Genomic DNA, 14795 nt, shown 5'->3' with positions numbered 1-14795 from the left:
AGACTGCGGGTGACTGGGGTGGGCAGGCTTCCTGCCATCCACCATAGCCTCTGTGGTCCACTGGGGCTCTCTTCCTCTTGCCTGCCATGGCAGGATGTGTCCACATCCCCTCTGGGGTTTGAGCAGTGAGAACACCGGAAGCTTCAGGTGGGCAAGGAGCTGTAAAGTAGAAGCTGGTCCTGCCTCTTGGCGGAGTTTCATCTCCTTGAGCTTCCCTGTTCCCTCCCGGCATCGCTCTGCTGGCCTCCAGGCTCCTGCCTCTGCCTTTCTACAACTCCAGCCCAAGCCAGACCAAAACCCTTTATTCCTTTCCCCTCAGCCCAGCAGAATCATGATAAAAATCATTTTTTAAAAAAAGAACTTTACTAAAACTTAAGGGAAAACCACAGGAAGCGAACAAAGAAAATATATCGTGTGCTGCCCACTGCATGTAATACAGTTCTCTGGTTCTGAGCAAGGGAACGCTTGACTAGGCTTCCCTTCTGAGGTAACTCCACTCTGACACTGATGGCCCCTTTTCCCATCCTCTCTTGGCTGCCATCTTGTCTTTCGGTCTTAGGCTGTGGTAGGAATCCTCTTGTGCCGTCTGAGGACAAACATCTCCCACATGATGGAATCGAACCCTTTCACTTGGGTTCACTTCTCTCAGTATCTGAGGGACCCACCAGTCCATATCCCCGTCAAAGGGCAATCTTTGCTCCCACTTTATTTAGCCTATAGTAGTTTTTGACCCTGCCCATTAGAATCACCTGGAGAGCTTTAAAAACAACTCTGGGCCCACCCCCAGAGACACCGATTCCACAGGTATTGTAAAAAGCAAACCCAGTGATTGTGACATGGTAAGAGGTAAGAGCCACTCATCAGCCCTGTCCGAGTTTTCAACTTGCTCTGTCTTGGAGTTCGCTCAGCTACTTTCCTGAGAGCATCCCCACACACATACATCTAGGGACAGGTTTTTAAAATAGGTCCACTAAAGCATTCACACAACTCACAACATAAACACCCCAAAATGAGACTTGCACACAGATGCTCCAGATGGCCCGTTCTCTCCCAGCATCTCCAAGGCTAGCTGGCTCTCAGCTGTAGGTAAGCTGGGCAGAAAGCATTGCTTGGCCAAGAAGGAGCCTGGTTCCTGGCAGGGGCTGAGGAACATCAGATGTGCGCTGCCGGAGCCTGTCTCTACTTACCACCACCGTCGCCACCCGCCCTGCCCAGGACACCACCTGCCTCCACTCCAGTGCTGGAAAAGGAATGTGTCTTTCTTGGGGAGGAAGATGGGCCTGAATGAGCAGTGGAGTCCTGCGCAGGAGGACACGAAGAGTGGCGAACAGGGCCGCTGTGTCCACGCAACCAAACCATTTATTGCTGTGTTGTCTGGGGGGACGCAGTGTGAATGCTGAAGGGGATGGAGGAGGGGAGTCTCTGTGACTCCCGGACGCTCAAACGTTTTTCTGACTTGAAGAGTTCAATCTGCCCTGTGAGCTCGGCTCTCTGGTCCCACGCCAACACCCATGTGCGCACACACGCATGCATGCCCATGCACGGTGTCCTTCAGAGCAGCGGCTTGGAGGAACGCAGGAGAGGGAGAGGTCACTGAGTTCCTCCTCTTCCATGTCACCTCCTGGCAACCTGCGGCCGGCTTCTAGAAGCGGCACAGGCAGGAAAAGGAAGCGAAAGGGGCTCTGGCCCGCTCCTCCTTGCCCAGGAGCGCAGCCAGCACTGCAGTCCTGCCGTGAGGTAATGCCTGGCGCCGCCTGTGTGTTCCTGCAGGTTGAGACAGATTCAGGCCGGGTGGGGTGGCAGCCCCGGCCGTGAAGGGCATGCAGGGAGAACAACACTACAACCGGCTGCCTGCGCCCCAGCGCCTCCCGCCAGGCCCTGGGGGCCTGGGGTCAGGTGGGCATCCCGGCCTCGTCTGTCCCGAGCTCCCTGGCTCCCCCGAAGAGTATTCCATCAAGAGCACTGCAGGCTGGGTGGAAAGCTGAGGGCCAGGCTTGGCCTCCCCCCCGGTCTCTGAGCCCCTCTACCCAGGTGTTGAGGACCAGCCGGGACGGGTTCAGAGGTGCCAGAGAGAAAGCAGCTGGAGCCCGGAGCCTGGCACCCAGCCCCCCACTTTCCAAGGCCTCTCCCGCCCCGGCTGCAGTTACACCAAGGCTCTCATTAGCAGCTGCCCCCGCCTGGGCGCGGAGCATGCTTTGGATATTTGCCAGGAGGCGGTTGGGAATTTTGCAACAGTCTCCAGGAGGGCTGGGTAGGAAGAGTGGGCTTCCCTGGCTATCCACTGCCCCTTCGCCACAGATTAAGCCAAGAAGGCAGGAGAAAAAATGTCAAGTCTCAGCAGTGTCTGTGGTACCTAGCGTGACAGAGACGGGGCTCCTGCGCCCCCGTCTCTCTGGCCTGCGGTCCTGACCAGCCTCAGAACCATCACTCACTCCTCTCTGTGCCCCTGGAACTGAGCCACAGGTCTTGGCCCTGGCCACGAATGGCCCGTCGACTCAGGTGATAGGCACAGGACACGTGAGGGTTTGGGTCTGGGTGATCACCTGGCAATTACCCAGCTCCCCCGAGAAGGCCCCGAGGACACCATGCTGTCTGGGAGGCCATCTCTTTTGCTCCTTGGAGACCCACTCCCTGAACCCAGTCTCGTGTGGCTGACAGGCCAGGATCTTCTTGAGTTAACCTGGGAGTGGAAGCCCAGGCGTCCTCAGAGGCAGAGGTGCCTGGGAGGTAGAGATGGAACCAAGCCCCCAACCTGGGAGGCAGGAGGTGGTGGCAGTGCCAGGTACGAGGCAGCTCTTGGGCAGAGGTATGGACAGAAGTCTCCCCTCCTGTCCTGCTCCTGGCTCAGACGTGCCCTTCTCGGGGAGGGGAGAGGTGCAGGTGAGGACCATGTGGGGGGAACTTGACGAAAGCGATGGCAGCCAGCTCCTTGCAGAATTCCTCAAGAACCACCACTCCCTGGAGGAGAGTCTGGTGGTCCAGCCTGAGGGAGACAGCATGGGGTGGTCATGGCTGGGAGGCGGCGGGAGTGTACCCAGTATGACATCCCAGTGTCCATGAGGTACATTCCAGTGGCAGACACCTCTGAGTGAAGACCGAGCTCAGCAACAGGCCCTCTTCCTCCCCAGCCTATGCCCCTCCCACTATCCTTGGGCAGTCTGCCTTCCCGCCCTAGGGTCCGTGCTTGGGCACCCATTTCCCTTCGGTTACTTACTGCTCCCCAGGGACCTGACCCATCAGCTGCTTGCGCACCAGGAGCAGTTTGCCCGGGAACTGGGGTACCCTCTGAATTCTCTGCATCAAGTCCCCGATCACCTAGAGCGGGAATGAGACACGGCTGAGGTGGGGGCTGGTGACACTCATGCAGGGTCCCCTAGCTCTGCTGTAGCAGTGGAGGAGGGGTGGAGCTGTCCAGAGTGCCCACTCCTGCGGCCCCCACCCCCCTCCTGATCCCCTCTCTTCCTGCCACCCCACAGGCACACACCCCTGGGCTCCAGCATCCTTACCCTGACGAGCACAGAGAACAGACTCCTGCAGCCAGGGGCCAGGTTGATGTAGGGATCCAGGAGGTACTCGTGGATAAGGGGGTGGGGGAAGAGGGCAAGCCGGGACAGGACTGAGGTCACTTGCAGGTTCAGGCTGTATGGCTGCAGGGAGCACAGTGGACAAGCCGAGGGTTGGCAGGGGGCGGTGAGCAGTTTTGCACTCCCCCAGCAAGGCGCCTGGCCAGTGTGAACGTGTGCGGGGGTGGGAGTCTCACGTGATGTGTGTGTGTCACGGATTCCCTGGGGCTGAAGGCCAGAACATGTTAGGGCGTGTGGAGCAGAGGCAAGATGGGGCTTCCCGCCTGGAGAAGTGGGAGGGGTGGGGGAGGGGGATATGGAGCTGAAGAACCAAAGAGGACTCAGACCCCCCCAGGGCACCTGCCTGGAGTTCTCCCATGGGCCCTCACCCCGTAGCCAGGGCCCAGTCCTGTTAGCTACCTGTTCCAAAATCCGGGACATGCGGTCAAACAGCATTCGGAGGAAGTGACCCTCAAAGAAAGGCTGTTCGGGCTCATGGGGGTCCAGGGGTGTGGGGCCCAGGGGCCAGCCCCAAGGGGCAACTCGGGAGCTGCACTCCTGGAACTGAAACAGGAGTGAGAGTTGGGGAGGTGGGCCCAGTGGTCAGGAGGCACCCCGCAGACCGCGGGAACCACAGAGGAAGGACAGACTCGAGGCTCTTGGCTGGAGCAGGGAGCACCTTGGGCAGATCACAGCGGGAGAAGGTGGAGTTTATCAACGCCCTGGCTTTGAGGGACAAGTGGGCATTGGCAGAGGCCTCACACTCACCAGTCCATAAGCATCGTGGACGTACGTGTCATATCCGGTCTCCTCTAGGAAAGCCGAGGTCTTGGCTTCCTCAGGAACCAGGCAGAGGAAACTGAGAGACAAGACCCTAGGTGTGTGGAGGGGCACCGTCCGGGCTGCCCTGTTCCTCCCCACTCCATCTCCAGCCCCGAGGGAACACTCCCTCCTGGGCTGCGCCTCTCTCAGGGCTATGGCCAAAGACGGAACAAACCTCAAGTGGCTTAGATTTCCAGACGGCTCCCTACCTGTTGACGATCTCAGTCACTGCTGTTTTGCCATCTGAGTTGGTGGCAGGGGCTGGGGGAGGCTTTGCTGAGGGTTGAAAGCTGGAGTTGAGGAAGCCGTCTGTGAAGTAAGGGTCTTCCTCCAGATCTCTGTGGCACCAATGAATGAATGAGCAAGTGCGGGGCTACGGGGGGCCGTGGTGGGTCCTAGCAGCCTGAGGCCTCCCAGAGGCGCAGGGTTTCACTTACAGGGTGTCCTCGTAGCTCTCGGGCTCGGGTGAGCCCCTGGCCACATAATGGCGGCCCTCCAGGTTGCACAGGACCAGGCTGCGGATGACCTGCTCGTGTGGCTTCTGGAGCAGCTCCTCAAATAGCCGCAGGGTGGTGATGCTGATCTGGGTAAGAAAGGGTCAGCAGGACCCCGGCTTCTAGGGGTCCCTGGGAATTGCTCACTCAGATAAGAAAAGAGCAGGTGGCAGGTTTTGGGGGGAGTGGGTGGGTGCTGGTCTGGGAGCCGAAAGTCTGCCCGGTTCTGGTTCTGTTACCGATTTGATGTATGTTATCAAGCGAGCCAACTGGCTCTTCTGTGTCTCAGTTTCCATGGCTGAGAAACGGAATAGTGGCCTCACCTAGCTCAGAGTAGCTGTAAGCCTCAAACAAGCCAAGTGAATATGAAATAGGTTTGGAAAACATAAAGTCACAAGGCAAGCATCTGATCACAGAACATCACCGTGTGACAGAAGCAGTCACTGTTTTTGGGGGGCATACGTTTCAATGCCTCAAAGGAAGCGCCAGCTGGTAAGCTAATGCAAGTGGGGAAAAGCACTCGGGGGGTCCCTTGGGCAGGGGTCGGACGACGCCCTCCCCCTTACCTCGTCAGAGAGGTGGTCACAGTGCCCGATGAGGTGAGCGCACAGAGTACGGGGGCCATCGTCGGGGGCTGCAGGCTGTGGGTCTGTGCCCAGGAGGAAAGCCACAGCCTCTCGCAGCAGGGCAGGAGAGCGGAGCTGACGCAGCATGGCCGTGAGCAAGGCGGTGGAGGTCAGGACGCTCTGCTCAGAACTACAGGGAGAGAGCACTGAGCCAGGCCTGGGGGCTGAGAGCCAGGCGGGAGAGGGGAGAGCAGAGAGGGAGCCAGGAGTGAACCCATGTGGGGGTGACAGAACCCTTTCCTGGTTTCCTTATGCCTTCCCTGGTATTTCTCTGCTTGCTCCCTAGCCCTCCCGAGGTCCTGGAGTCAGCCCGTGTGGCTCTGAGCCACATGGCTGTCAGGGGGCCAGGCCCGGCAAACATTAACCATGGAGCCCGCAGACCCATGTGACTCTGGCCAAGGAGATCCCTGGCCTTAGGGACAGGAAGGGACCTGGTGGGGTGAGCAACTGGGCCCAACCATGGCCATGCCCAAGGGAACACGACATAGACTTACACATGCAGGAGGTGGGGCTGCAGAATCTCCACGAATAACTTCTCAGCCACAGCCTTTGCCAAGGCGTCTGCAACCACCTAGGTGCCAAAGAACATGTCTTAAGCACGTTTTACCTCCATGACAGTTTTCCATTGAGAAACAACCGTGTCCTTGCACAGCGTTTAACACAATAGGCAGCCCGGGGGCCCTGCCTAGCTCCTGAGAGACCCACTTGGTCCTCAAGGTGGACACAGGGAAGGGAGTGGGGTCAACCACAGGGCACCCCCACAGAGGGACCTGTTGGGGCCCCGGCTCACCATGTGTGCCTCTGTGATGAGGTGGTCACAGTAATCAAACCAGCCCAAAAAGGCAGCCAAGGCGTCCTTGCCAGGGAAGGAAGCCTCATCAGATGGGGCACTGGGCAACCTGAGGGGGAGCAAGGGAGGAGCTGTGAGGCCCGCCTCAGGGACGTTCCAGAATCTGGGCCCCTTCTCCCTGCAACCTCTGTTGCTGGTGCGGGGCGGGGGAGCGAGAGGGAAAGCCCTTGAGGACAGGCTGTGCCCTCAGCAAGAGGGTGGCCAGCAGGGGTCCCCATCCCTCCTAGAAAACCAGAGGACAGGGAGGGCTTCTTGCCACTGAAGCCGTAGGCCAGCTTCTCCGGGCCCAGCGCCTACCTCCAGCTGACGCCCTCTAGCGCGGCAACGTCCGCCGGGTCCAGGAAGGGGGGCACCGACTGGTAGAGCTGGCAGAGGTGCTCGACCACGGCGGCGCAACAAGGACTGCTCTGCACCAGGTAGGTGGCGGCTGCCGGCGAAGCCACGCTGACCAGGAGCAGCAGGTTCTCCTGGGCCTTCAGAGCCACCCGGCCTTTCTAGGGGATAGGGGTACGACTTCAGGGCCATACACCTGAATGCCCAGATCCCCTCCCAGCAATTCGCCCTCCTCGTCCCCGCCCACTCTGTCTCGGCAGCTAGCACCTTGCTCTTGCACAACCCGACCAGGGAGGTGATGAGGTTGCTCTCTCCAGCCGCTCCATCGGGCTCCTCCTCTGTCTCGGCAGGCGGCTGCGCGCTCAAGGCCCGGGCCCCGCAGGGACTCATGTCAGGAGCCTTGCTGCGGGGGTGGTCCTTGTCTTGGATGCTGGCTGCCTCTCTAGGCAGGGTGGTGGGTTCTTTGGATGACTTCTTCCTCTTGACAATCTTTTTACCCTGCAAAGAAGGTCGGGTGAAGCCACATCACGGTGCAGACATTCCCCACGATGCCCCTTGGGAATGCAGGATGTGTTGGCTGTCAGGGCCTCGGCATGGAGCTAGAGGGGAAGCCGCCTAGGCGCCTGAGTACCTGCTCCACCCTCTCCTTCCTCAGAAGGGCCTTAGGGGCCTGCCCTGGGGTCGGAGCCCTCCCGCTCCTGTCCCTCACAGAGGTGCTCACTTCCAGGATGTAGGTGAGTAGGGCTGGGTCCTGTTGGATCTTGGAGCAGAGGACGGTGGTGAACTGTACCTCCTCCTTTTCTGTTTGGGATCCAGGAACTGTCCCACCAAGTCGGAGAAGCTTCTAGAAGGGAAGCAAATCAGAAACAGAGAAGAATGGGGTAGCAGGGAAGAGAGAGGGCTTGACCCTCAGACACCCCTTGGTTTCCTGGCCCCTCACCTGCACAGGCCTGTGGACGCTGAGGTAATGCAGGAGGGGGTGCTGCACCTGGGCCAGAACCTTGCTGAAGAACTGGAATACCTGCTGTCGCATCCCTGGGGGGTACTGAGTGTCAAGGAACAGAGTGCCCGTCAGAAGATGGAGCCTGCCCACTGCCTGGAATGCTCCCCGCCCCTGGGCCACAGCACCATCCTCCCTTGGTCACCGCTCAGAGAGCACATTTTCTGCAAGCCTCCTTCCCTCACTACAGGCACGCCTCCGAGACAGGCAGGTTTGCGTCCAGACCACCACAATAAAGCAAATACTGCAATAAGCGAATATCATAAGAAAGCAAGTCAAATTAATTTTTTGGCTTCCCAGTGAATACAAAAGCTATGTTTATGCTATACTGTAGTCTATTAATTGTGCAATGCGTTATGTCTAAAAAGCAATGTACATAACCTTAATTTAAAAATATTGCTAAAAAATGCCAACCATCATCTGAGCTTTCAGCGAGTTGTAATCTTGCCGGTGGAGGCTCTTGCCTCGCTGTTGGTGGCTGCTGACTGATCTGGGTGGGGGTTGCTGAAGGTGGGAACGGCTGGGGCCATTTCTTAAAATAAGACAACAGTGAAGTTGGCCACACGGATGGACTCTTGCTTTCATGAATGATTTCTCTGTATCACCGCGATGCTGTTCCATAGCATTTTACTCACAGTAGAACTTCTTGCAAAATTGGTCAGTCCTCTCCAGCCTGCCGCTTCTCTATCAACTAAGTTTATGCAATGCTCTAAATCTTCTGTTACCATCTCAACAATCTTCCCAGCATCTTCCCCAGGAGTAGATTCCATCTCAAGCAACCCCTTTCTTTGCTCATCCATGAGCAGCAACTCCTCATCTGTTAGTTTGATCATGAGATGGCGGCCATTCAGTCCCATCTTCAGGCTCCACTTCCTGTTCTAGTTCTCTCGCTCTTTCCCCCACACTTCCTCCTTTGAAGTCTTGAACCCGCCAGAGTCATCCATGAAGGTTGCGATCAAATTCTTCCAAGCTCCTGTTCATGTTGATATTTTGACCTCTTCCCATGAATCACGAATGTTCTTAGTGGCACCTAGAATGGCGAATCTTTGCCAGAAGGTTTTCAATTTGCTTTGCCCAAATCCATCAGAAGAATCACTATCTATGGCAGCCACCGCCTTACAAAATGTATTTCCTAAATAGTAAGACTTGGAAGTCGAATGCCTCCTTGCTCCCCGGGCTGCAGCATGGCTGCCGTGTCAGCAGGAAACAACCATCGTCTCGTTCTACTTCTCCATCAGAGCTCGTGCGTGACCAGGTGCATTGTCGGTGAGCAGTCGTGGTTTGACAAGATTTTTTTCGGAGCGGTAGGTCTCCACAGTGCACTTAAAGTATTCAGGACACCACGTAGCGATCCCAAGTGCTGCCACCCAGGCTTTGTTGTTCCGTTCACGGAGCACAGGCAGAGTGGCACGAACACGACTCTCCAGGGCCCTGGGACGTCCAGAATGGTCAATGAGCGCTGGCCTCGACTTCAAGTCACCAGCTGCCTCAGCCCCTGACAAGACAGTCAGCCCACCCTTGGAAGCTTTGCAGCTGGGCACTGACGTCCCCCCGGCCGCTGAGGGTCCTAGCTGGCGTCTTCTTCCAGTAGAGGCCGTTTCATCCACATTGGAAACCTGCTGCTCCGCGTAGCCTCCTTCATCACTTACCCCGCTGGTCTCCCGGAGAACTTGCTGCAGCATCTACCCCAGCCCTGGCCACCTCCCCTCGCACCCTGATGTTACAGAGGCGGCGTCTTCCCTTACACCTCTCGGACCCACCTCTGCCAGCTCCCGACGGTCCCCCTGCAGCTTCCTCACTGCTCTCAGCCTTCGCCCAACCGAAGCGAGTCAGCGCCTGGCTCAGGGTCAGGCTTTGGCTTAACGGAACGTCGTGGCTCGTTTGCTCTTCTAGGCCGACCCCTCAGACCTTCGGCGCGTCCGCAGTGAGGCTGTTCTGCTCTCTTATCGTTCGTGTGTTCACCGCAAGGCACTTTGAATTTCCTCCAACAACTTTTCCTTTGCATTCTCACCCCGGCCCACTGTTTGTTGTGTGGCCTAGCTTTTGGCCCATCTCAGCTTTCCTCACTGAGCTTGATCATTTCAGCTTTTGATTTAAAGTGAGAGACGTGTGACTCTTCCTCACTTGAACACTTAGAGGCCACTGGAGGGGTATTAGTTGGCCGAATTTCAATATTGTAGTGTCTCGCGGACTAGGGAGCCCAAGGAGAGGGAGAAAGACGGGGAAGGGCTGGTCAGTGGAGCTGTCTTACAAGGGCATTACTTGTGCCCCCAATTATAATAGCAACATCAAAGATCATTGAGCACCTATCACTGTAAGGAATATCATCACTGAGTTGGAAATATTACTGAGAATTACCAAAATGTGACGCAGAGACATGAAGTGACCAGATGCTGCTGGAAACATGGTGCCACCCGAGCTTCTCAGCGCCCCGTTGCCCCAAACCTCCGCCGTGTAAGAAATGCCGGCTTTGTGAAGCACCATCACGTGGACCGCAATCAAATGAGCTGCGCCCTTGTTTGAAACCGGCCTGCCCACACTGTTGGGTCCCCGTCCCGCTTCACCGTTCTCCATGACCAGTCATGGTTGGACAGGCTGCATGCGGGCCCCCCAGTGACCTCTGACCAGAACTTTCGTCTGTTTTAATAGCTGCTGGGTCTGCAGCACCGAGGCCCCTGCCTGGCACACAGCCGGTTCTTAGCACACCTTCGCTGAATGAACCCTGACTGAATAACGGCAGCGTTTCCATGACACGATGGGACAGGAACACAGAGGGATGAGCCGGGGCCGCAGGGGCTCCCCGGGGTGTGCCCACCTCGGCCTTGCCCAGTGTGCACAGCGTCTCCAGGATTTTGTGCTGCAGCAAGTATTCCAGACAGGGCCCGGCCTCACCAGCTGCCATCTGCTGCCTCTCCTCGTACACCAGGATGTCCAGCATCTGCTTCAGCCGCCAGGGAATATCCGTTTTCTTGGCGGGGGTGTTTTCATCTAATGAGATTCAGGAAACAAGGGTGAGTGGGGTGATGAGGTCGAGCCCCTGGGGCCCAGGGGGTGGAGGGAGACTGAGGGTACACCTGGAGTAAGGCCCAGTTCACAGTTGGCTTCGAACGAAGACCAGAGGAAGTGGAAATTTACAGTTGGTGCCTCTATATTTAAAAAGACAAAAGACCTTTTGGATGAGGCCCAGGATACAGCCCTCTGACTGGGAACGTGTGCATACTCTAGTGCTTTATCAGAGGGAGGTGGCATCATTTTTTCTCCTAACCCCGGGGGTGTCCAGGAGGGTACACTGCTCAGGCTGCAGGTCAGCTCTGGGCCCGACTGAGAAGCCAGGGGCTCAGGGGTCTCTGTCATAGAATTTAGAAGTTGTCTTGGAGCCACTTCCGGAGAGGTAAACCTCCGGTCCCTTTTTACACTCACAGGAGGCAGAAAGGAGAAACAATTTTTTTACAAAGGAGAAAAAAAATCCGTGCATGACCATGAGTTTGGAGGCAAACCTGCTCCATTGTGCAAAGGTCTTGATGGAGAAGCTGGGGCTTTCTTGGTGAGAGTCTCAGACAGACTGTTTGCATAAAGCAAGTTTTGGTGCTTTGGGACCAGCCTTGGAGCACCCCCTAGCTTATTTTGAAAGCACTGGCTTTTGAACAACACAGCTCAGCTCACCTCACCCATCCCTGTACCTATGGTCTAGGGACTGTTCTGGAAATTAATGGATTGGGTTCAGGTGAAGCCCCAGGTGGACCTGAAGTCACTTCTGGATCTTTTCCTACATCCTGGCAGATTGGGGCTCTCTGTCAAGAGACCTTCAGTCTAAAAGGTACAAACTTCCAATAATAAATAAGTCCTGGGGCTCCTGGGTGACTCAGTTGGTTAAGCATCTGCCTTTGGCTCAGGTCAGGATCCCAGGACCCTGGGATCGAGCCCCACATCGGGCTCCTTGCTCTGTGGGAAGCCTGCTTCTCCCTCTGCTGCTCCCCCTGCTTGTGTTCCCTCTCTCGCAGTGTCTCTCTCTGTCAAATAAATAAATAAAATCTTAATAAATAAGTAAGTAAGTAAGTAGGTAAGTCCTGGGGCACCTGGGTGGCTCAGTCAGTTGGGTGTCTGATTCTTGATTTCGGCTCAGGTCATGATCTTAGAGTTGTGAGAGCGAGCCCTGCATCAGGCTCTGTGCTGGGCGTGGAGCCCACTTAAGATTCTCTCTCTTTCCCTCTCCCTCTGCCCCCTCCCTCTCTAAAAAACAAAAAAAAAAACAAAAACAAAAATAAAAACTCATAAATAAATAAGTCCTGAGAATGTTATATACAGCATAGTGATTATAGTTAGTGTATTGCATATTTGAAAATTGCTAAGAGTATCTTAAAAGTTGTCATCACAAGAAAAAAATTGGTAACTAGTTAGGGTGATGGATATTAACTAGACTTATTGTGGTGATCACTTCACAATATATCCATATATTGAATCAATATGTTGTACACCCAAGTTATATAATATAATGTTACGTCAATTATTATCTCAAAAAAGGAAAAAAAGATCTTCGGTTTAAAGCTGTTGTTCTCCACTGGGGGTGATTCTGCCCCCGGGAACATTTGGCAATGTTTGAAGAGATATTTATACTTACTGCAATGGGGACGGTGGAAGCCAGAGCTGCTGCTAAACATCCCACCATGCGCCCCCAGAAGCCCGCCACCACAAAGAATGGTCAAGCCCAAATGTCATCCATGCCAAGATCGGGAAACCTGGTCTAAAAGGACACTTAGGGGGGTCCCTCAAAGTGTCCAAAGACTGCTTTTTAATTTTTTGGGCTGGCTCAGGCTGGAAATCAAGTCTTCAGGAAAGGGGTAGACTGGAATCAAACTCCAGTCTGAACCCGGAGGTAGAAAGCCGGGGATGCCGGACAGGGTTACCTGGCAACCAATGTGTGTCCACCAATACCAACATACTGACTACAAAGCAGCCAATCCAATTCCACTCCTTAGGGAGTGATCCTGCTGGGCCCAGATTACCCAAAGCTTTGCTGTCTGGGGTGTCAGCTGGGGGACATGGACCCAGGCACGTTATGGGCCTCGGCATTTGTTGTCCTCCTACCTTAGATTTCTATAAGGGAAATGCCCTCTCAGTTAGCTCAGGGAAAGGAGGACTTGATTCCGTTTCTTTTAATCAGTAAGCCCTGGACACAGGCCCTGAGGACCGCAGGCCTGGACACTCTGCCTCGCTGGAAGCGAGGGGCAAGTGGAGCTCAGCCTCTGCCTTGCAGTCAGCTCAGTGGCGTCCCCACTCCTACCTCACACAGTTCCTCTCCCAAAAGGTCAGGGTGGGGCCAGCCCCCACTCTCAACCCCTGTGCAGCCCTCGTCACCTTCTCCAGGCCACATGCATCTCTGCCTGGCATGGGGACGGGCCCACACCTTCCTCCCCACTGGCTGCAGGGCTCCCACCTGTACTTTCAATGTAGTAGTGCGTGATGCCCTTCCAGTGCTCCACGAAGGCCTCCAGCAGGTCAATGCTGGGCTCCCGCTGTGGAGAGAGCAGACTCAGCATGAGGGGCCGCCACCGTCACTCATCACAACGGACGGACCACCATCTACCAGGGCTCGGGTCAGTGCCAGGCCCTGGAGGAGGCGCCGTGATCCAGGTTCTCAAAGGGAACACGAAGGCGTTTTCTCCAGGACAATCTCTTGGCACCTCTCCCAGCCCGCCTCTCTCCTGGAGACGCTGTGCTCCTGCTATGAGTCATGACTCCACAGTCCCTGGCCCGGAAGATCTAAGAACGTTGGTCAGGGGGACAGACACAGAAATAGGTCGTCTCAACGTGGTTACGCTACTGTAGAGGGACACAGAGGAAAACAGGAGAGCGCCCCCAAAACAACAAAATCAAAATGATACGCGTGGAAAACACGGCAAAGACAAAGTTTTCGGGCCCCTCTCAGTCCGAGAGTCTGCACAAATCTGTGTTCGAGGCCATCGAAAGGCTTCATTCAGCCAGATAGGTAATATTTGCGTAAGATTCATGAGGTGCCTTACTTATAACATGCTTGCATCTTTTGTCCAAGGCTGCAGGCTGCTGGAGGAGCTGGGGATGCACAGCCTGCAGCCCCAGGGAATTCTATTTCTGCTCCGAGCAAGCCCCAAACCTGCCCCTCTTCCAGAACTTATCTCTTCATCTCCACACCGGTAACTACTGCTTTCCCTGAAAACTCAAAAAAAGAGCTGTCACTCTCTTTCCTTGCAGAGTAAACGTATACAGGAGAAAAATGCATAATCAAATAGTCCCTCACCACAGGTGCTCATTTCTACCTCTCCGTGTTTGCTCAGGCCACTCCTCTGCCCAGGAGGCCCTGTGTCTCCCTACACTTGCCTAGATCCGAACGGTCACCAGTGAGGTCCAGCTAAGGGCCACCAGCTCCGCAAAGGCCTCACCAGAGTTCCTGGATGCATTTCTCTAACCTCACACTTCACTGCAGCACAGAACTGAGTGTCTACTCCTGATTTGTTCCGGAAGTATCTTGAAGTATCTTTTGAGTGCCCCCTCTGTACAAGACACCATGCCAGATGCTGTAAGCAGTACAAGGCTGCCGGAGACCCAGTGCCAGGGAGAACAGAATATGAAAAACGCCCCGAATAACTCAGCTGTAGGAAGTCGTGTGAGAATGCGGGACAGGTGGAAAATGACCCATGGGAAAAGAGCACTGGAACACAGAAGGCTTTACTGAGGTTACCCTGAAACTAAAACGGGACGAATGCAGTCCCAAGTCAATAGTTAGAGATGAAGGAAAGACGGTTCCTGCGGAAGGAACTCTGCAAAGTGTCTGGGATAAGGATGGATTGAGGAGCGTGTGGGCCCCTGAACATCGAGTCACCAGGTCACGACTGTTTGTGCAGGCAGTCGGGGGCAGGTCAAGGACGTCTGCTAAGCAGTGTTTTAGGCAGAGTCCGCTGACAGTTCTGTGATGATGAAGGCAGGGAGAACGGTTAGAAGGCCATGAAGACAGGAGGAAGAAGCAGTAACACCGAATCAGAGGCCCTGAAACTCTCCCCCTCAACCCTTGGCTGCCCAGGCAACCTTGTCTTCTTTCACGGTTAGCTTGGCGGGGGGGGGGGGGGGGGGGGG

General features: G+C 55.6%; 1 protein-coding gene across 2 annotated transcripts in view; it reads right to left on the bottom strand.

Moving 5' to 3' along the window:
* Positions 1 to 1334: 1334 nt before the first annotated feature.
* FHIP2B (FHF complex subunit HOOK interacting protein 2B) overlaps positions 1335 to 14795 on the bottom strand; it is a 15905-nt gene continuing 2444 nt past the window's right edge. Inside the window, exons 2-17 of one of the 2 annotated variants that reach the window (XM_021699031.2) lie at positions 13123 to 13201; positions 10504 to 10676; positions 7629 to 7733; positions 7410 to 7532; positions 6956 to 7186; positions 6653 to 6849; positions 6296 to 6404; positions 6000 to 6076; positions 5446 to 5635; positions 4823 to 4968; positions 4595 to 4723; positions 4332 to 4422; positions 3984 to 4127; positions 3507 to 3647; positions 3215 to 3315; positions 1335 to 2983 (exon numbers count right to left, since the gene is read on the bottom strand). In XM_021699031.2, the coding sequence (XP_021554706.1) occupies positions 2845 to 2983; positions 3215 to 3315; positions 3507 to 3647; positions 3984 to 4127; positions 4332 to 4422; positions 4595 to 4723; positions 4823 to 4968; positions 5446 to 5635; positions 6000 to 6076; positions 6296 to 6404; positions 6653 to 6849; positions 6956 to 7186; positions 7410 to 7532; positions 7629 to 7733; positions 10504 to 10676; positions 13123 to 13201 (2175 nt within the window). In that variant the 3' untranslated portion in view covers positions 1335 to 2844. The remainder of the gene's footprint in view (positions 2984 to 3214; positions 3316 to 3506; positions 3648 to 3983; positions 4128 to 4331; positions 4423 to 4594; positions 4724 to 4822; positions 4969 to 5445; positions 5636 to 5999; positions 6077 to 6295; positions 6405 to 6652; positions 6850 to 6955; positions 7187 to 7409; positions 7533 to 7628; positions 7734 to 10503; positions 10677 to 13122; positions 13202 to 14795) is intronic. The other variant, XM_021699032.2, reaches the window with a different exon arrangement.

This window comes from Neomonachus schauinslandi, chromosome 2, assembly GCF_002201575.2.
Source record: "Neomonachus schauinslandi chromosome 2, ASM220157v2, whole genome shotgun sequence".
In the NCBI taxonomy this organism is placed as follows: Eukaryota; Metazoa; Chordata; class Mammalia; order Carnivora; family Phocidae; genus Neomonachus; species Neomonachus schauinslandi.
This window is presented reverse-complemented; position numbering and strand designations above follow the sequence as displayed.